The sequence below is a fragment of the Balearica regulorum genome, chromosome 15, assembly GCF_011004875.1.
Source record: "Balearica regulorum gibbericeps isolate bBalReg1 chromosome 15, bBalReg1.pri, whole genome shotgun sequence".
NCBI classification, from domain to species: Eukaryota; Metazoa; Chordata; class Aves; order Gruiformes; family Gruidae; genus Balearica; species Balearica regulorum.
This window is the reverse complement of record NC_046198.1, coordinates 801655-823088: the sequence shown is the minus strand read 5'-3', so window position 1 is coordinate 823088 and position 21434 is coordinate 801655. Positions and strand designations below refer to the sequence as shown.

Sequence of the window (21434 nt, the reverse complement as noted above, 5' to 3'; positions counted from 1 at the left end):
GTATAAATGAGACTCAAGCCCCAGATGCTCAGCTTTCCCCTTGGAGATGGCTGATGGAGGCAAAGGGGTGTGTCTGTGTCTCTGCCCGTGGCAATGTTGTGCTGATTTTACCAAGTTTGTAGGGGCACCCAGACCTGAAAACCTGTGAGCTGCCCCATGGACCCTCCCGGGTGGCAGAGAAGAGTCATTATGGCACAGAGCATTATGGCTGCTGGTCCCCAGGAAAGGCCCCTTTGGGCTGCCCCAGTACCCCTGCGGTGCTCAAACCCCAGGCACTGCCAGTACCTGCACCCCGGGGCGGGCAGGCAGCCTGGGAGGTCTCTGTTCTCTGGCCATGCAGAGCGAGAGGAAGGACCCGCATGCACTGTGGGTGCGCTGGGCCCACAGGATGGCTGGTGGTGAGCAGAAGGCTCGGGGCTGGAGGGGACAGAACCCCAAGGGCTGGTGAGCTGCAGGCGAGTCCCGAGCTGCTGGTGTGATGGAGCTATGGCAGGATGGCTTGGGCAGAGCACACCCAATGAGGCAGGGTGTTCGCACCTCTCTGCATGTCCTGGGAAGACCACATTTCAGTTCCTGGGGACAGTTGGGGTGACCTGCACTCCAGAAGAAACCAGGTGTGGGGACAGGCTCTGAAAACAGTGTGGGAAGGGAGAGGAGGCACCTGGCAAAGGAGGCAGGTGAGGCACAGAGCATCCCTTTGAAGAGTAAATGGCACAGAAAGAAGGGAAAGATGAGAATTATGGAATCACCCAGAAGATGTCTTGGTAGGTAAATCGGGATCCTCTTCTCTCACTACGCTGGGGCAGGGGCCTCCAGGGACCAGCCGAAGGAAGAGTCCTCCCTTCTGGCAGCAAACCTCTTCCTTCTGCAGTGGAGAGATTTAAAGAAGGACTCGAGGAAGGTGGTAAATAGGGTCTTTTCCCTGCCTGCCCAGCAAGGTGACAGGAGCCTGCCTGTGCACATGAACGCCCACCTCTCGGAGTCTTTCCTACATGCTGGGATGTGGAGGCAGCGAGGGGGCTGGTGCTGCCTGGTGCCGACACATTCTCCTTCCTCCGGCGGGGCTGGGAGCTGTGGCCGTCCTGCTGTGGGTCTGGCAAGCGGCGCAGCCTCGGGGTGCCTGTCCCTCGCATCGCCGTGCCTTCCTGCACCCAGCTCCGGCCCCCCCTTGTCCTACCCCAGCTGCAGCTGAGCAGGCGGGCGGGGAGGTGACCCGACCTGTAACAGTAACACGAGTTTTGTCTGCCCGGGTGGATTACAGTCCGGTTTATCGCCTGCAGTGAGTCGGGCTTTGCTGAGCCCGGTTCCCCGCCGCTTGGAGCCGCCTCTCCCCGGTCCCCCCGAGTCCAGCCCAGCAGAGGGCAAGCGAGGGCCGCGCATCCCCCTCCCGCCGCCGCCCCGCTCCTCCCGCCGCCGGGGGATGCTGGCCGTGCTGGAAGCCCGACACAAGACTGGTCCGGAACTCTTTGCAGGTCAAAAGCAAAGGCCAAGCAAGTTCTCTGCAGGACTGGGCCGGCTGTGAGTGTGTGTTGCGGAGAGGATGTGAGATACTGATTGCAGAGAGGGTTGTTCAGCCTGGAGGAGAGGAGGCTCCAGGGACACCTTCCTGCGGCCGCTCAATATGTAAAGGGAGCTTATGAGAAAGATGGAGTGAGACTTTTTACCAAGGCCTGCAGCGACAGGACAAGGGGCAGTGGTTTTAAACTGGCAGAGGGTAGGTTCAGATTGGACATAAGAAAGAAATTCTTTACGATGAGGCGGATGAGACACTGGCACAGGTTGCCCAGAGAAGTTGTGGATGCCCCATCGTTGGAAGTGTTCAAGGTCAGGTTAGGCGGGGCCTTGAGCAACTTGATCTGGTCAAAGATGTCCCTGCCCATGGCAGTGGGGTTGGACTGGATGATCTTTAAAGATCGCTTCAACCCAAGCCATTCTGTGCTTCTGTATCTGCCCCAGCTGACTTGGTGATGGAGCCACAGCTTTTGCTCTAACACCTCGTGGATGTCTGTGTCCTTTCAGCAATCCTTCATTAAATGAGAAGCCTGGCTGTCACCAGACATTGTGCCTTCACATGGTATGAGGAGCAGGAATGGATGCGCAGACAGAAGAGGAGCTTGCAGGGAGCAGAGCTTCCTGCAGACACCCACTCCTCCTACCAGCCCTTGCGAATCTGCCCAGGAATTAGGGCAATGCAGTGAGCATTGGGTACCCCGTTCATGGTAATAGTGGCATGCCGAGGAACACCCAGCAGGGTCTCAGCAGTCCGGTTCCTACTGGAGGGAGTGTCCCATCCCTGCTGATGTCCTCAGCATTCCCGTTTGCCAAATCCAGATTCATATTTTTCCCTCAGGCTCTCCATCCTGTGAAGAGGGAACACGCAGGGAACAGTGGACATGGGGAACCAGGAAACAGCTTCTACCCTTCTCAGCTGGGCTTTCCCTGACATGAGGCCTGTGGACAGCAGTCCCAGGGCTTCCCTGTATAGTGGCCAGTGCCTCTAACGTCATGTTTGGGTCCCAGGACGGGGGGTCTGACACGATCCTCTGAGTGTGAAAACAGCAGCATTGAGGTTGTAGTGACACAGGCCCCCAGCTCAGCACCACCCTGGAGCAGCCAGGCCAGGCTGGCTCAGCATCGCAGCTCACGTTCATGCTAGTCCTTGTGCTTTCTGGTGAGGAAAATGCCTTCAGGTCCATCCCTGGGACAACTGCTTTGTATCACCTCAAGATCTTGGAGCCGTACCCCCTTTTGCCCCATTGCCCTGGTCATCCCAGCCTGGTGTCAGCCCCCTGCACAAAGTCCCACACTTCCCTGACAATCGCTGGCCTCGCTCTGCCCCACGCTCACATCTGGCCCTGTGCAAGGCACGCCCTGGCCCTGCACTTGCTTCCCCTCTGGGATATGCATCTGGGCTGCTGGGGCTTTGTGGCTTGTGGCTTGGCCTCCTGGCTCTCCAAATGCACAAGTCTCCCCGAAAGAGGCAGTGCAGCTGCAGGACACCCACAGCATCAGACTTACAGAGCCTTGAGGTTCCCCTGTCCATGGCCTGGGTCTCCTCTGCCCGGTCACCTGCTGGCTTTACCCTTGTTTATCCATGTCCCTGCTGCTGGAGTAGGGGGAAAATGCATTTTGTGCAACAAGGCTGAGAGCAGCAAACAGCATTTCCCCTGGGACTTGTGGCCAGCTGGGGTCTCCTCCTTTGGCAAGCATCTGCCAGCCGGCTGAGGAAAAGTGCTTCTCCTGCAACCTGCTGCCCTGGAGCAACAGGATGTGGGTAACCAGGGGTCCTGCGATGCCGGGTAGGGGCCTTGAATATAATGGGTGGGCAACTCCAGCACCATACCGGCATCTTGCCCTTCTCCCCACCTTTGGTACCCTCCTCAGTCCTCGCATTCATTCCGAGGGCATCTGCAGGAAGGACGTTCCCCAGGCCAAGCTGGAAGATGTGGGGGCTGCAGTGCTGTGAACACGACCCCAGTGAGCGAGGGGATCCAGGTCCAGGTTTTCTGCTCTCCTCCACCGCCTCACACAAACGCTGATTAAATTAGTTTCACCTTTTTCCTGCCCTGCTGGCAGGTGGCCTGGGGATGGCAGGGGCGGACAGACCCTCCTGGGGAAGCCCAGAGGTGGCTGTGCTGGGCAGCCTCTTGCACTGGAAATGCCCCCGTTTGTCCCCGTCCCGTCCCGTCCCCCCCCCCAAATGAGAGGCCAAGGTGCAGCAGCACGTGAAAAGCCCCCGCATCACGAGATGGAGCAGAGACTCCATCCTCCATCCTCCTCCGTAAGAGGAGGCTGCTCCCCGCCTGGTAAATCCCTCATTTCTTCTGCTTTGGGAAGCAGGGGGAGGATTACCGGCTGCCTCCCTTGCGGCACCGGCTGAGCCCTTGGCGCGCTGGGCTGCCACCAGCACGCCCGGGGTGATGGACCCGCTTCGGGCAAAGCAAATTCCCGGTGGGGCTGGCTGGGCGGCAGGTGGGAGCCCGCGGCCACCGGGACCACGGTGCCCCGACGGGGAGGGCTGTCCGCCGGTGGGGCGGCCCCTTCTTCCCCTCCCGGCCCGCTCCGCTCCCGGCCCCTTCCCGCTCCGCTCCCTGCGGGGCGGCCGCGGCGGCGGGAGGGCGGAGGCAGGGCTGGCAGCGCCGCGGCGGGCGGCGCACACACGCACACACACACCTCCCTGCATGTGATTAAATGGCTCGAAATCTGCTTCTGATTTCCTCGGGGAGGTGACTTTTCCCTTCTTTTCAACCCGGGATTTATTGGAGTCTTTTTACTCCGCTTCCAGGCAGCGGTCGGGGCTCAGTTTCTCCACTTCTTGCTTTTCTTTTTTTTTTTTTTTTTTATTTTTTTATTTTTTTTGTTTGTTTTTCCCTTTCCTCTCCTTTTCTCCCTTCCCTGCCGCCTCCCTCCTTCCCGCAGCCGGAGCAGCCGCGGGCGGTGCGGCGGAGCGGGCGGGAGCACGGCCGGCTGCGGGCACAGCGCTGGGGACCCGCCCGCACCGCCGGGAGCAGCACTCGCGCTTTGCACTATTTCGCCTTATTTTGCTTTCTCTTTTTTCCCCCTCTTCCCTGGCAATTTGTTATTATTGCTTTTTATTTTTCCTTTTTTTTCTTCTTCTTTTTGTGTGTGTGTGTGTGTGTGTGTGTGTGTGTGTTGCGATTAGCCAAGGGAAGGGGGAGCTGCCCCCACGCCCCGCCGCCCGCCCTGCTGCTGCGGCGGCCCCGGTTCCTCTCGCCGCCTTGCCCCCGGACCTGCTGCCCGGACCGACCCCGCTACCTGCCCGGCCGCGGTAAGCTGCTGCTCCTCCAACTTCCCGGCGCTGGCGGCCCCGGCCGCGCAGCTCCCCGCTCTCCTCCCCACCGCTCCCTCCCTCGTTGCCTTTTATTCCTCCCTCTTCCCCCCCCCCACCCCCCCACCCTCCCTTTATTTCCCTTTCCATCCTTTCACCGCCGACAACGGGACCTCCCCGCGGCGGGGCCGGGGGTGCCGCCCGCCCGCCCGCAGCCGGGCACGGCCGAGCCCCGCTCCCGGCCCCGGGCAGCTCCGGCCGCCGCCGCTCCGCGCTTTGTCCCGGCCCGGCTCGGTGCCACCGCCCCGGCAGAGCCGGCGGGGGGACGCGGATGTGCTCGGCGCTGTACGAAGCCTCGCGGTCTCGCAGACACACCACACACCCCCCCCCCCAACCGCCACCCCCCGGAGCCGGGGGGCACCGGAGCCTCCCGAGGCGCTGAGCCCCGGCCCCACCTCGGGTGCGGGTGCAGGCAGCGGTGGGAGCCCTGCCAGGCCGCTGCCTGCGGTGCCAGCTCCGGCTGACCAGGCACGGGGCACGCACGTGCTGCGCTGCTCGCAGCTCCTGGCAGAGGCCTTTTTCCGTGGGGAAGGGCCCCGCCAGCGCAAAGCCACCGGGCACCGTGGCAGGGTGCCTTCGCCCTTGCCACCGACCCAGGGTTGGGGCCATCGCTGGTCCCTTCCCAGCACAGCCACCTCAGAGGGACCCCTCTGCGGGGCAGCTCAGAGGGGGAGCTCCCTCGGGAAAGAGCTCCGCACGGCGTGCTCCGCTGCGTTGCAGTCCTGGGGCTAGGCTGGGTGAGACCCCTCGGCACCCCCCAGCACCCTGTCCCAAACCGTGCCAGTGGTTCTGGCCAGGGCACGTGCGAGCGGATGGTGGCACGGGGAGAAGGGAAGCTGGGTGGGTTTCCTTTCCGTCTCGGGGCTGCTAAACCCTCATTTCTCCAAAATGCTGTCCCTGCCTCCCCCAGCTTCCCCAGCCCGCTGGAGAGTGGGTGGATGGAAATACCTTTCCTGGGATAAGGAATAACTGGTGTGATGGGGGACGTGGCGCTCGGCAGTCTGCTGCCTCGCTTGGCTCTCGCCGAGCAGGGTGGGTGAGGAAGGCCCCGTGGGCAGGAGCAGGAGCTCCTCCAGCAGCGCGGTGGTCCTGCCGGCTTGCCACTCAGCCAGGCAGCACTTGTGCGTGGATCCTCCTCTCTCGGGTGAGCTCACCCCATGAACGTATGCGACGTAAGCCGGGCTGAGCATCCTCACCTCCATCCATGCCATTTGTGTCAGACCTGTAGTCAGGCTGAGATGATGCTGAGCACAGACCTGGACGTGCAAACCCCAGACAGCTGGAAATGACACAGACCGTCTTCCCTGGCTGAGTTCGCTGTTGCCTGCTCTCAAAGCCAGGAGAAGCTGGAGCTCCCTGCAGCAAGGCAGCAGGGATGTGGCTTGAGCCGTGCTCCGAAAACATCCTCCAAGGTGTTTGGATGGATGGAGGGCACCTTTTTTTTTTCCCCCCTTTTCTCTTTTTTTTCTGCAATATCCCATTTATAAAACAGAGGGAGCTGCTGTGCTTTTCTGACCACCTGGCTGGAGCGAGCTGGTGAGGGGACAGGAGATCCTGCAGTCCATGCGCAGGGTGGGCTGTGGGGGTCCAAACGTCCCTTCCTCCTCTGCCTGTGTGTGGAGGGAGGAAGGCAATTGCAGAGAAGAGGGCAGGTGTAATGCTGGGTTGGGCAGGAGCTGATGTGAGTCTGCAGCCTGGGGGAGGAAGGAAGCCAAGCCCAGGGATGCAGCTGAGCGCACTGTGGCCTGCAGCGAGGAACCCACCAGAAACGCAAGCTGCTGGGAGCCTAGGCTGAGGGACGTTGCTGCTGCTCCCCGGGCACCAGAACATGAGGTCTTCAGCCCGGGACGGCTGAACAGAGGTCCCACCTTGGGTGGCAGCTGGCAGAGGTGCGAGTCTGAGCAGGGTTTCCCATCCCCGAAGGAGGTGAGCATCGGCACCGAGCTTAGAGCACGTGCTGAGATGGCTTTGTCTTCCTTCAGCAGGGAAGCAGCCCGCCGTGCCCAGGGTGTCCGTGGCACCTCTGCCTCCTGTTCTCCCACCCTGTTAGTCAGGCCCTGCTCCATAAGGAAGCAATTATTTTGTGCCCCCACGAGCCCCTCCCTGAGCCTGCGCAGGACACTTGCGCTCGGTATGGAAACGCGACAGATTTTCCATATTCCGCTTTGCCCCGTGATGTTTAAAAACGTACGTGACGGCCTCTTCCAAATGCTGCAGACTTGGCTGGCACTCAAGCAATAACAGGCTGTGTGACACCAGGGGCATGAAATATCGTACCAATAGCCAGAGAGGCGGGGGGGGGGAAATGAGATGTCAAAGTGCAGCGTGTTTCCGGCCCCGTTGTCGTGAGCCATCCTCTACCCGATGTGAGAGATCTTTCAAAGCCGGCCAAATGTTGTCATCTCTGAATACCATTTTAAATATTCATCCAAACTATTTTCAACATCTGTGCCCAGCATGTTGTGAAAAGGCAACAAGGGACGTTATGGAAACCAGATCACTTTATTCCCATATGGAGTGGAAAGGGATTGAAGCGATGAGGACTTCTGGGCTGGGACCGCGCAAGTCCCGTGCATCCGCTGGGAGCAGCGGGAGGAAAACCTCTGCACCCTGAGGGATGCTCCTGGGAGCACACAGCGGAGTTGAGAGGTGGTAAAACAACAAGTCAAGCAGTAGTAGAAGTTACTACATAGGGTAGCAGTGAGGCAGCCATGCTTCCTGCTGCTGCAAGACCAGGGGCTCCAGATGCTTCCTTGAGCGCCGTTGTGTTGGGAGCACAAGGAGGGGATCTCCAGCTTTTGCTGGCCAGGGGATGCCGCAGAGCATTGCGGCAGAACGGATTTGGCTCCGCAGCATGTGGGTGATACCGTGCTTCGCTCTCCCCTCCCGGGAGCGGGACCATCTCTACCCAGGGCTGCTGGCGAGCAGAGCAGGCGTGGGGGACCCAGCGGGACGCCCGTGCTGGATGTCGGTCCCTCCTTCTCCTGGGCAGTGAAGAACTTGCAAGTTACTGAAACGGGTGAGCAGGGATGCGTCTGAGCAGCCAGCCTTTGACAGCTCCGTGCACATGGTTGAGTTTGCTTCGTGGTGGATTTCTTTCTTTTTTTTTTTTTTTTTCTTGGTTGTTTTCGATAACCTAGGAAATCTAGGCTCTGTTTCTGCCTTTTGTAACGTCAGGCTGCAACTAATTCAAGCCAGGCCAGATTCTGACCACAGGTATGCCAGTGTAGATTTGAATGGAGTCGCTTACGTCTTGGTTTGGCCTGATCTGAATGGAGTTACTTCTGGCTGATGCCAAAAGGGCTGAGGTCAGAATCTGGCCCATCCTTTCCTGCGTGCAGTGTAATTTGTATGCGTCTCCTGGCACCGCCGGGGTATCGTATGGCTTGTGTAATGCTGGCTCCGGCCTGCCAGAGTGCATTGCAATATCTATCGCCGGGAGTGCCTGCCGCAGGAAGACGCTGCCTCGTAATTGCCCGTGTGAGCTGCTCGTACTTTGGGGAGCAGGGAGCGAAAGCCCGAGGGGCTGCACAGAGCGGTTGGCTCTGCAGATGGGGGTCCATAGCTCTTGGAGGCTTCTGGTATTTAAATATCAGAAGAGAGGAGGGAGCTCATAAAGAAAAGCGAGGCACCTCCTCGGTGCCATTAGCCGCGTCCCAAGTGGGCACCGGTCGCTCCATTAGCAGCCGGGAAGGCGATTAGCACAGCACCGTCCGCCGTGCCGCGTCCCCCCGGCCTCTCCCTGCCGCACGCGCTCCCTCCCGCCGGAAAGCCGAGCGCGGTCCCAGCGCCTTGGCTGTGTGGGGTTTTTCCTTTCATTTTAAATACTTCTCGGCTGTGGGTTGTTTTTTTTTTTTGTCTCAGCGACACATGGAATGATTTATCCGTGGCCGGAGCACAGTTTGGTCCTGATGCGTTCTGTTTGTTGGGTGGGGGAATGAAGCATCTCCCAGCTGGCATCAGCATGGTGGGCGAGGGACCGGTGCCCGTGGAGGGGAGGGAGGTGGCAGGGTCCCGGGGACCCCAGCAGCTCCCCAAGAGGGGTCCTGTTGATGGGGCTGGGGCAGATCTGCAGTGGGCCGCTCCCGCAGGGAGGAGGGAATGGGGATGCCCTCGTTAGGAAGGGCCCTTACAAGGTGGGAATGTGCAAGGTCTGGTAGCAGATACGTCCTGGTTAAGGAACACGCTCTGGACATTTGTGCCCAGTTACAGCTTCTCTGAGCACATCATTCCTCTTGTGCCTCAGGTCCCCTCCTGTCCCCCCCCAGCGCCCTCCTGCTCAGAGGGCACCTGAGCTGCTGGTGGGCTTTACTGGGGACGGCACGGCTCAGGGATGAGGCTTTTGGTGCCCCATGTGGGAGGGTGGCTCTGTCCCAGCCCCGTGCTGGCACCCCAGACCTCGTCTCTGTGCGCAGGGTGGTGCAGTACCTTGCAGAGACCAGGCATCCCCGTCCCAACCGGTTCCAAGTAAGGCCACATGCTTTCCTCAGGGGATGCGAGCACCTCTCGCACCGTGCTGCCCTGGCCCAGAGGAGAAGCCCAGCCCGCTGCGCCGTGCCGGTGGCATTGGAGAGGCTCCGGGGGAGTGGCACAGGTCCCTGCCAGGAGGGAAGCACCATTTCCCTGCCTTCCCTCAGGGCTTTCCCCTTCCGCACCCAGCAGTGCTGGCTTCAGCCATCACCTGCCCTCTAAACCCCCATTTTTCGGTGGCAGGGCTGCAGCAAAGCACTGCTTGGGCCACTCACGCCTTTCCCCTCCATTTTAATTAGGGAAGGCTGCTCCCATGCCGCAAAGGTCCCGGGATCAAATCTGGCTAATATCCCTCTTCCCTCCCCGCCCTGTGTTGTTCCACTTAATCCTGTAATTACCTCAGCAAAGCTGCCGCTGCCCCGATCTGCTGGGTGGTGACCCTGGGCCTGCCGTAGGCATCAGCATCCCGATTTGGGGAAGTTTGCTCACTTTGCCCTGGCTCACCTGCTGCACCTGCCTCGTGCATTCAATTTTGGGGACCAAGCACCCACCCGATGGCTCGGTACTGGGATACGCAGAGCTCTGGGCACGTGTCTGACCTGGCATCGCTCTCGGCAGCACTGCCTCCCGGGAAGGGGAACCCACGGTGGGCTGGAGCATCGCCCTGACAAGCCTCCCGTGAGGTGGGGAAATGCTGCCGGTCACCCTGGGAAGCGTGTTGCTGTAGGGAGAAGGGGTGTGGAGGCGTTGGATGCGGTAGCTAATTTTTTTAAAGCACTTCTGGAGCGCTACGGCGGCGTGACTTCCTTCCAAACCGCACGGCTGTTAGCATTCCCCGAGCAGAGGAGTGAGGAAATCGCCCACCTCAAAAATGCAGCCGCTTCTGGGGAGGAGCCGGGAGGGCGGCCACTTCCTCGGGAAGGCTGAGCCCCGCTGCCACATCCCCCCAGCCCCACTGGTGCTGCTGCTGGCTGGGAGCTGGCTGCCACCCGAGCACCTCGCTGGGGACACCATTGGGACGCTGTCCCTGGGAGATGCGCCCCATCGCTTATGTCCCTCCTCGTGCAGGATCCAGGCTGGTGCTGGGCTGGATTCAGTGCCGAGGGGCTCATCCCATCGCTCCCCGCTTAGTCAGCAGTGTCTCCATTTGATCTGAAGTGGGGGCAGCGAAGATGGGAAGTGGGAAGGGGGGGCAGATGGGGGCCGGGGAGAGAAATACCCACTCCTGGGCCTCTCTGGCAGCTTGCCGGCAGTCCCGGGGTCATGCTGAATATGCATAAAAGGGAGCAGATTGCAGCTTGCCCTCCTCTCCGATACGGAGGTGAGGCCCGCGGAGACCACCGGCCCCGGCTCCCTTTCAGTGGGATAATGGGGTGAGCCGAGCGCGGAGCGTGCGTGCCTGTGTGTGGTCTCGTGGATGATAATGATTTCCATTCATGCCCTGCCTCCACAGCGCCGATGTGCCGCTGGGCCAGCATTGGCTCCCCGGGCGGCTGCTCCCCAGCAGGAGCAGAGCCCCCAAAAGCTGGGCACCGAATCTCTGGGGCTTGCGCCATGGTACGGCTGCTGGGAGGGATGGAATTTCCCATCGAGGCGGGGAGGACGGGCAGGAGATGCTCGTGCCCCAAAAGCAGTGGTGACCCCAGCCCGGGTCCTCGACCTGCCACCCGAGCCCGGCTCGCAGCACTGTTACCTCTGGGCTTTCCCCTTGCCACCATCAGGTGCTGGTGCCGTCTCTCTCCCCTGAGCAGGGGTTTCCCCATAACTTGTGTCTTGATGAACAGGGAATTAAAAGGCCTTTGCAGGTGGCACACGTGAGCGTGGCCCTACGCCTGTGCCCTGGCTGCACGTAGCAGAGACTCCTCCTTGGAGGGTTTAGCGGGTGCCTTGTTCAATGCACCCTCAGTCACCCTGGGGTGGATGGATGCAGCTGCTGAGCCATCCCCGGGGGTTTCTCCTCTCTCCTCCCAGCGCAAAGTCTTACCACGGGGTTGTCCCCATGCTACGTGCTGCCCTGGGGCTGGTGGGGTGGGAGGTGGTGGTGGCTGCACCGACTGGGTCCCCTTCGGTGGGGTGTGCAGTGGGACGGGGATGCTGGGGGAGCTGGCAGCATCACAGGACTGCAGAGGCCAGGCGTCCTCAGTTATGTGCGTGTTCAGGTCCTGCCGGGCATTGCAGGGGGGTCTGTCAGCGTTTCGCAGCCCGCTGTGCTGGGTGTGAGTGCAGGAGCGGGGCTCTGCCTGCGGGCTGGCAGGAGCTCTGGCTCGCTGCCTGCTGCTCGGCACCAGGCAGGTGCTGGGGCTGGTCTCATCAGGATTGCGTCGGGGGGGGTTAACCCGGTGCCGCCTTTGCTCAGCAGTTCCCGGACGGACAGATGCTGGGGAGCTTGCAGCGGCCGCAGCTTCACCTCCTGCCCAGGAGGCAGCTGCCTGCAGTGTGGCCGGGGCTCCCGACAGCGCCCTGCGGGCTGCCTGCAACGGGGGATGCTTTTCACAGCCTGGTGCTTGCAGCACGGCACGGTGCTTCCTCTGCTGCGATGGTGTCTGCGTCCCTGCTGCTCCCCTCTCTGCTCCTGCAGCCCTCGCCTGTACACCACGCTCCTTGAGCAGGGGTTCCCGGTGCTCCAGGGACAGCATGCCTTGTCTTGCTGCCTGCCGGCTGCCCAGCCACAGAGCCACGGACTGGCACGTCCCTGAAAGGCTCCACAGCAGTGCCGGATAGTCGGGATGCGCTGCTGGGGCAATGCAGAGACCACCAAGGGAGCCGCTGACTTTTCAGCAGTGAGCATCTCCTTTTCCATCAGCAGAGGATTAAGCAGTGAGGAAACAGCACAGAGGTGGCAAGGCCAGGATTTGTCCTGGGGGTCTGGGGATGGGCTGAGACCCCTGTCCTGCTGCCGCCTTGGCGGGCACGGGCTGTTGTGCTGGCTGCCCAGCTGAGTGCGGCTGGGACGGGAGGAGCTGCCCCCATTAGTGGTTTGGCACCCCAGAGAGAGGCAGCTTTCTTCCACAGCCACGGCTCCTTTATTTATTTATTTATTTTCAAATGGAAAAAATACAAACAAAAAAATCCCAAATCACTTGAAATGGCCTGTCCCCCACCAGCCTCCTTTGGCCAGAGCAGGCAGCTGGACAGGCGGGAGCGGTGCTGGGGGCTGTGGATGGGGAGCAGAGCATCTGCCACGCTGGGTCGTGCTGCCAGAACCAGGCTTTGTTCCTGAGAGCGATGCACAAAACCCAAGTCATCCCGTAAGGATTTACTAGTGGGAGGGGGGCTGATGTGGGGATCCCCTCCACCTGCCCTGGCCGTGGCACGGGCTGGTAGAGGCCAGAGAACCCAGCTTGGTGCCTGGGGCAGGCAGCGCTCAGCACGGCCCCTCCAGCCAAGCACACGGGACGGCAGGGCTGATGCCATGCACCCAGACGGGCAGCTCAGGCGTCTACCGCCAGCTGCAGCGCCCGGGGCCGTTCTCTGGTGAATGTGTGAGCCGTGACCGCTGGCACCATGCTCAGGATGGGACATAGCCGATCTTCATCTCATGGGATGCTCCTGCTGCAGCCAGAGCCGACGGGAGGGGATGTGACCTCTGGTCCCTCATCCACCCTCCAAGCCAGCGGCACGGGAGATGGGCCGTGTCCCCTGGGAACCACCCAGCATCCCCTGGCTGTGTGCTGCGGCTGCCAGGAGAGGAGCCCAGCCGAGCCCTGCATTTGGTCCTTGCTTTCCCTCCATTAACAGCAGACCCAGACCTGAGTTTCTTAAGGAGAAGGCCAGAATAACCTCCTTTTGCCAGTGGAAATACTCGGGCAGTGTGGCAGTGGGATCTGGAGGGGACCCAGCCCCCAGCTTGGAGAAGCCACCATGCCCATGGCCAGCAGGATGCTGCCAGGGCTGTGGCATGGCAGGGAAAATGGTACCAGCCCCAGCTGAGCCCCAGGCCTTCACCCTGGCAAGCTCCTGCCTCAAGGTGAGCAAATGTCCCCACAAGGTGTTTGTGCTGCTGCTCCTTTCTCCTGTGCTGGCGGGAGCTGGTTTTGGCTGCAGTTGGATAACTTGGGGTTTGCAACTACTGTCACAGCTGAAAGGTCTCCCCAGCTCTTCCCCACCACCTCTCCTCAGCAGTTGCGCAGTGACGGGAGTCTCCGAGCCGTGCGTGACAGCCGGGACCACTGGCAGGGTGAATGTTCTTGTCACTCCTGAGACAGTTTGTGAGAGGCCAGGGAAGGGATGGACCCTGATTTCAACCTCCTCCTTCCAAAGCTCATCTGCTCCTGCCATTTCCCATGGTGTTTTGCTCCTGCTGACGAGCAGTGAGGGATTGCTGCGGACAAGGCAGCACAAAGTAATCGCCTCCCTGCCCCGCTCCCAGGACGCTGCATCAGAGATGTGGGGTGGGAAGGTGTGCACAGGTCAAGGGCCAGACATGGGGGTGTTCCCCATTCCTTACCAGCCTCCCCACACGGGCAGTGCCACTGCCGCGCCGCTCCCAGTGAGACTGCCGGCGCCATTCACTCTCTTTGCTCTTGCTCCAGGGAGGAGCCGCTTCCCTCGCCACGGGAGGATGGAGGTCCTGCAGCTCCTGCGCCTGTTCCTCACCACCACCATGCTGGGCCTCTCCCAGACCGTGAATCCCTTTGTGGCCCAGCAGACCCCCCCGGACCCTTGCTATGACGAGAGCGGCGCTCCTCGCCGCTGCATCCCTGAGTTCGTCAACGCCGCCTTCGGGAAGGAAGTTCAAGCCTCCAGCACGTGCGGGAAGCCCCCGACACGGCACTGCAACGCCTCGGACCCCCGCCGAGCCCACCCGCCCGCCTACCTGACCGACCTCAACACCGCCTCCAACATGACGTGTTGGCGCTCGGAGACCCTCCACCACTCTCCCCAGAATGTCACCCTCACCCTCTCCCTCGGCAAGAAGTTCGAAGTGGTCTACGTCAGCCTCCAGTTCTGCTCGCCCCGGCCCGAGTCCACCGCCATCCTCAAGTCCATGGACTACGGCAAGACTTGGGTGCCGTACCAGTACTACTCCTCCCAGTGCCGTAAAATCTATGGCAAGCCCAGCAAAGCCACCGTCACCAAGCAGAACGAGCAGGAGGCCCTCTGCACCGACGGCCTCACCGACCTCTACCCCCTCACCGGTGGGCTCATCGCCTTCAGCACCCTCGATGGGCGACCCTCTGCCCAGGACTTTGACAGCAGCCCTGTGCTCCAGGACTGGGTGACAGCCACCGACATCCGTGTGGTCTTCAGCCGCCCGCATCTCTTCCGTGACCTGGGCGGCCGGGATGCTGGTGAGGAGGAGGGGGGCACCGGCTCGACCCCCTATTACTATGCAGTGGGGGAGCTGCAGGTCGGCGGGCGCTGCAAATGCAACGGGCACGCAGCGCGCTGCGTGAAGGACAAGGAGCAGAAGCTGGTGTGTGACTGCAAGCACAACACGGAGGGTCCCGAGTGCGACCGCTGCAAGCCCTTCCACTACGACCGGCCCTGGCAGCGGGCCAGTGCCCGCGAGGCCAACGAGTGTCTGGGTAAGTGTTTTTTTGGTTTTTTGGGGTTTTTTGTTTTTTTCCGGGGCTGAAACCCTAAAATGGATCATTGGGGAAGGAAGTAATGGGTGCTGAGCTGAAACGATGGAGCATGCTTGTCCAGAGAAGCTGGGGAGCATCCCCCTCGCTGGAAGGCTGGGAAGGGCTCAAGCATCTGCCCTGTGGGTGCCCCTCCGGAGATGCGGTGGTTTGGCCATGACCCAAAGTATCCAAAACCTCCGAAAAATCACCGGTGTCTTCCAGCTGGTCAGAAAACCTTGGTGTAGGATGCAGGATGCCTAGCTGGGAGTGTTTCCTTTGGGCAGCAAACCAGCCGTCCCTGGGCCGGGAGGGGGAATCATGGTGATGCCCTGCGAGATGTGCTCTGGGGCAAGGGGCAGGCAGCAAAACCTGACAGAGATTAAGGAAATACTTGAGATACCCTGATTCAACATATTATCATTTGTGTTCGGTCTGGCACGGTGCTTTGTGTGGTGGTCTTAGCTTGTCTGTCCTTGCAAAGGTTTCTATGAGTTAAAATTATTGTCACTGAAATGAAACATTTCCAAAACATCAAACTGGCGTTGCTCGGCTGTCCCACTCTGAACCTTTGTGGGATTTTGGTAGAGGTTTTTGCCTTTTGTCCTGATTTGGGATGGAGCTGGGGGATGCCAGAGCCCTGCGAAGGTGTGGGAGAGGGAGGAACAGCCTCTCGCTCCTCCTGGACCAGAGCCCGGGTCCCAGGGGTGGTGGGAGGATGGAGACAAGGGAAAGCCGTACCATTAATCAGCCCCTGAAAGGCTCGGTGGATGTGCCAGAGGTCAGAGGGACTTGTTAGTATTTGTGATCGATGTCTCGTTGAGATCCCAGCTGTCGGCTTAAATATATATATGTTACAGCAGATTTCTTCTAAGAATGGCTAAAAAGGCAGCGGATTCAAAGCAAGTGCCAGAGCTGATGCTTTAAACCACCTCACACCCTGTGGGAATGTGTCAGCCCTTGCGTTTTCCCACTTGTCTCAGAAAGATGAGGTTTGGAGCAAAGCTCGGGAAAAAAAACAAACCCTCGACTCCAGACCCTGCCCACAGCTGCTGCCTCCAGCTGCCAGCAGGTCAGGCAGGGGAGGGCTCTACCTGGTGGGAGAACCTCTGGAATCCCCCTGGGACAAAAGGAGGACCCCGACCCAATGGCTGCCTCTCTTGTGGCACCCCAAGCCGCATCCTCCTCGCCGCCGAATCCTCCGGTAAAGTGGTGCGATGGCAGTGGAGGTGGCTCTGCCGGCACAAAAGGGGTTAAACTGGAGGAGGCTCATTCTGGGGGAGCATCCACGGGTCTCCCATCCGTCTGTTGTCTGTCCATCCTGTCCATGGTGGTGTGAGGGTCCCGCTCCGCAGGGCTGTGCTCCTGAGTGTCCCTGCCCCTGCTGTGTCACCCTTTTGGCAGATGGGGCTGAAAAGATAAACGAGGGAGAGAAGGAGGTGGGGGCACGGCACAGTCCATTCAAGCCCCCCCCCAGTGAGCCCCGTGCACAAAGACCCTTCACCGAGCTGCGTGTGAAAGTAGTTTTTCCTGTAGATTCGCTCCCTTCTTTCTCCCTTTCCCCTCTCGGGCTTTGTGCCCTCTCTGAAGGGACCTGAAAGAGCTTCTCCATCACCCGCCTCCGAAGGGCTTAGCGGCTGAAAGCTGGATTAACTCCCCGAGCCTTCCCCTCTGTGCCTTTCAACAATGACATCTCCCCAGCCAGCACGAACAGACGCAGCAATTAGCACCAATTAAAAGGAGAGGCCGCCCGGGAAGTTCCCTTTGCTCAGTCCGGGGGCTGCGAGGTTTCGGACTCCAGTCCTGCGGCCGGGCATCGGCGATGCTGGCTCGTGGTGGTGGATAGTTGCGTGTGGCCGGGGAGGGGCGAGGAGGAGGAGGGTGGATGGATGCGAGAGCTTGGCAGCCCAGCGCCAGCTGAGGGGCAGGGTCAGGGGGCTGCGGCACCCCAAAAGTGGATCGAGATGGAGCTGTGGGGCTGGTACAGCCTCAGGTCACGTTGGGATGTCACCTCTTGGATCAGTGCTCCCCAGCACCCTGCATGGGGGTTTGTCCTCCACTGGTGCATGGGAGTCTACCTGCTCCGGCATGGGGACAAACTGATGTCCTGCATCATGCCACAGTGCTGGGACATCCATCCACACAGCTGGAGGTGAGGGCAAACTTTTCTTATTTCACAAGAGTTTCTGCCTCTGGGTGCAGGGAAATGCAGAGGTGAAGCAGCCGAGTGATGGCTGAAGTCTGAGCATCGGCACGGGTCGTGACCCCACCACGGCTGCCGTAGGGTGGCCGTGGCATTCACAGTGATGTCGCTGTGCTGCGGTGTTACGGGGGGTCAGCGTGACTTTGGCAAGCAGGTGGGTTTGGGGATGTTGCAGCTGGGATGGCAACAGTGGATTTGCCACGCTGTTGGCTTGGCAAGAGGGCATGGTGCCAGCTCCATGCCGCAGGGTGCATGGCCCCGTGCCTGGTGGTTAGAGAGCGGTGCCATCGGTCCACAGGCACCGGGGGCTCTCCCAATACCCCAGAAGGGCTGCGTGTCCCGCAGGGAGCTTGCCCTGCCAATATTAGGATGCTCTGTGCACCCTCTGGTGTGCCCTGCCCGAAACAGGGAAACGAGAAGGGCAGGAAAGGGAGAGACATGCCCCCATCCATGTGTCCCCCCATCTTTTAGCTCAGGTCAGGCTCCGTGAAGGATAATCCCGGCAGAGTGGCCGGTGAGAGCATCATCGCTGAAATCGCGAGCCCCCCCCAGGTGATGCATCAGGTTTATTCTTGCACACTCGCACCTCCTCCTTTCCCACTGCTGCTGCCAGTCCCTGCCTGCATGCACGGAGCTGCTCAGGGCGGCCAGATCACCCCCTGGGCAGGCCGTCCCCAAAACACCCGGCCTGGGGAAGGGGGAAGCGGATTAGCACAAGGCAGCCACTGGAAGTAATTGATGCACTCGCTGGGAATGCGGGAGCTCTTGTTCCCTTTGTGGCTGCCGCGGCGGGAGCGCTCCCCGGAGCACCGGGATAATGCACGGGGCTTGCTTTGATCTGGGGGGCTTGGGAGGGAAGCAGCTGAGCGCTCCTGGGAAGATCTCGCTGGCTGCTGTGCGCGTTTGGGGGCTGCAGCAATCGATCCAGGATGCCAGCACCTAAACCACCGATGCCCGGAGCGGTGTTGGGATTTAGAGGCTCCCATGTGCTTCCCCCATGTCCACTGCCCCTTCCTGTACATGCTTGCTTTCTTTTTCTATCTCAGTGCTTCCCATGCAAAGATTCTCTCAGAAATTCCCCAGTGAGCTGGCCTGGGCTGTTTTGCTCCTGGGGCAGGATCCGTGCTGCCAGCAGCCTGTTGGCAATCACATCTGCAGCCCCTTCCTTGCTGTGTCCCCCACCAGCGGGATGCTCCTCGCCCTCTCCCCGGCAGAAGTTCTGGAAACCGGTGGATTCCCAGCAGCACCGGCTGCCGTCCTTCCCCAGGGAGAGCAGGGGGTAGCGGTTTGGGGTCAGTGATGGCTCTCGGAGGTGGGCAAGCGGGCAGCATCCCCCTGCCACCCCTGCCTGGGCACCTGCTCCCCATGGGGTGCAGCATCCCAGCGGATCTGGGGTGTAGGGGAGAGGCAGCCACCGCGGTGGAGGGGATTAACACTTGTCTGGCCATCCTGAGTCCTGCTGCTCTGAGGCTGGGGCTGGAGTGACTCAGCCTTGTCCCTCACACCCCCCCTTCTCAGCTCACAGCCCCTCGGGGAGGGCTCTCCGCTTCTGCTTCTCCTCCTCCTCCGTGGCGGTAGCGGTGCGAGCCCCAGCCCCTCTCTCTGAACAGCTTCCCCATGATGGAGGCGCTGCGCGGGTGGGAGGGAAGGGGCTGTTCTGGTCTTGGTTCCCATCCCCGGGGCGGAGGTGCAGCCCCATCCTGCCCCGCCGTCCCGGCCGGGCTCTCCTCCAGCCAAAGCAGGGGCGTAGCTCGAATCTGCTGTGGGTTGGCAGGAGCGGCCAGTCTAGGGTTTCGCTGAGCCGGCTGCCTTCGCTAATTATTCCCAGGGAACTTGTAGGGGTAGTGAGCCCCCCTCCTGCCCTGCGGGGTCCATCACCTGCCACACGTGTGCCCCCGTGCCCTGCGCTGCCCGTCCCGTGCCGGGGTCCCTGCCCCACACCCCCCCATGCTGTCGCCCTGGGCTCCTCCACCCGCAGCAGCCCTGAGGGGAAGAGGTTGTGGGGCGGCCAGGGTCCGGGCAGGGGTTCAAACACCATCAAAAGGGGGACAGAAGGTTGCTCCATTGCAAGGTGTCAACGTTTAATTAGTCTATTATTGCAAATTATTAGATCTTGTGATTGTTTAATTGATCATATGATTGTTTAATTGGGCATACTGTACAAGGGCGGAAGCGAGCTACCACGTAATTAGCCCCAAACTGTGCAATTAAATTCTTATTAATACCCCAAACAGCAGGGAACATTCAAGCCTTTAATTAGTGATTAACGGGAGACAGACAGAGCTTGCAACCGAGTCGGCGATGAGGAACAGTGCAAGCATTTAGCCGGGTAAGAGGGGGACCCGTCTGCCCCGATTAGCACCGGATGGCCGCGCAAGGGGGTGAGGGGACGGTCACGCGTGCTGGTGTGACCCTGTCCCCGAGCGAGGGACGGCCACCCATCCCTGTGCTGCCAAGCCCAGCCTGGTCCCCGCGCTGGCTGGCCAGTATCGGGCCCAAATCCCAGCTTGGCTCCGGCCGAGCCCGCGGCAGGTTGCTGAGGCCCAGCCCAGGTGGGGAGCAGCACCGCAGAGCGGGCAGCATCGCTGCCTGCAGGCAGACGGGATGGTGCTGAGCGGCAAGGGGAGGGTTCTCCCCAAGAGCCGGCTCCTGGGAGGATCCGCAGGATGTTCCCAGGGGAAGGTGGCCCCAGGGCTGATGGGGACGTGCTGGCCGGGAGGGCCCCCAGCCCGCAGCAGGGTCAGCGATGCTGCGAAAAGGCCCCGGCCGGTTACTCTCTCACCAATTAATCGGGGGGCAGAGAGGGACCCGTGCTGAGGGTGGCGAATCATTTACCTGACCTTTCTCCTCCACTGCCCATCACCTCCCCTCTGGGCTGCCATCTCCTCTCCTTCCCCAGACGATGCCGGGGGCTCGTGGGGGCTGCCCCGAGTGTTCCCAGGGGAACAGCAACGCTGCCTTTTGGGGTGACCCAACTGGCCTTTCAGCGATGCAAGGGTATTCCCTTGCCACAAGGCGCTCAAAATCTGCTCCTTTGCCACAGCTACATGCGGCCACCTCAGTTCAGCGGCACAAACCACCCCGGCTTGTCCCTGTCCCGTTATCTGGTGAGGTCAAGAGCAGCCTGGGTGTTGGGGTACTTCACTGCATCCCTCCTGGCCCTGGCAAAGCCTGGCTGAGTGTTGGCATACCCGGCACGGCAGCATCCTAGGGTGCCCAGCACCATGGGCATTATTTGCTGCTCTCCCTCCCTCCAGGCGCCACATCCCTGTGCCTAGTCCTGTGTCAGAATTTGCCTCAAAAGTCCCTATTTTTCACTGGCATGAGGGGAAAACAATGCGGTCACAAGGCACAAGCCCCCGAAGGCACCTACAGCCATGCCAGAGTGTCGTTCTGATGCCTGCCGTGGGATTTTTACACTAATCTCACAGCGCAGGGGAGCTCTGGGGAGCTGAGGTTTGAGCGCGCGGTGCCGGCAGCACCAAGGCTGGCACCAACCTTTCACTCGACTCCTCTAAGTCTCCGAAAGGCTCTTTTTTGGGGCCGGGGTTTGCTCCGGCTTTCTTCCCCCAGCGTCTCCGAGGCCGGAGGAAGCGGCCGAGGGACCGTTTGATCTGTGCGGGCTGAAGCTCCCACCGGCACTGCCCGCTCGGGGTGGAAGCAACTTCACACGACGGCCAAGCCAGGCCTAAGCAGTTAAATCTGGGCTGACACGTTAATGAATTTCACAGTACGCCTGGAAAAACTCTCACCCAACCTCAATTTACCGGCGCGGGGAGGGGGCCGGGGCAGGGGGAGGCGGGCGCCGCGTTTTGCCAAAGGAAATCTTGTTCCCATTATCTTTTTGCGAGAGTGTTGAGCAGGAACGGGCGTTGCTTTGCCTTTTTATCTCGCACACGTGGAATTGAGCGGGGGGGCTGCACGGTTCCTGTGGCTAATGAAAAAATAGTGGGGGGGGGGTGTTTGTAGGAGCATGCACATGTGTGTGCAAGCATGTTTGTGCATGTGTATGTAGGCACACATGTAAGCATGGGTATGAATGTGCATGCTTGCATGTGTGAGCATGCATATTTGTACATGTGCGTGCACATTTGCGTGTGCACATGTAACGGTGCGTGGATACTTCTGCGCACATTTGTGGGCAGGCATATGCATGCGTGCATGTATGTGTACACGTGAGCTTGTGTGTATGTGCTTGTGCACATTAGTGTGTGCACACGTGTGGCTGTGCATGCATGGGTCGTTAGGTGAGCTTCTCTCTGTGTGTGCATGTGCACACAGGGCAGAGCCTTAAACATAAGGAATTTGGGGGCTCTGTTGCTGATGCTGAGGCTGGCACCCTGTGAGC

General features: G+C 60.6%; 1 protein-coding gene across 1 annotated transcript in view; it reads left to right on the top strand.

The window, feature by feature from the left end:
* Positions 1–4232: 4232 nt before the first annotated feature.
* Positions 4233–21434, top strand: part of NTN3 (netrin 3) — a 37473-nt gene continuing 20271 nt past the window's right edge. The window contains exons 1-2 of the mRNA XM_075767349.1: positions 4233–4789; positions 13852–14847. Coding sequence (XP_075623464.1) covers positions 13881–14847 — 967 coding nt within the window. The 5' untranslated portion in view covers positions 4233–4789; positions 13852–13880. The remainder of the gene's footprint in view (positions 4790–13851; positions 14848–21434) is intronic.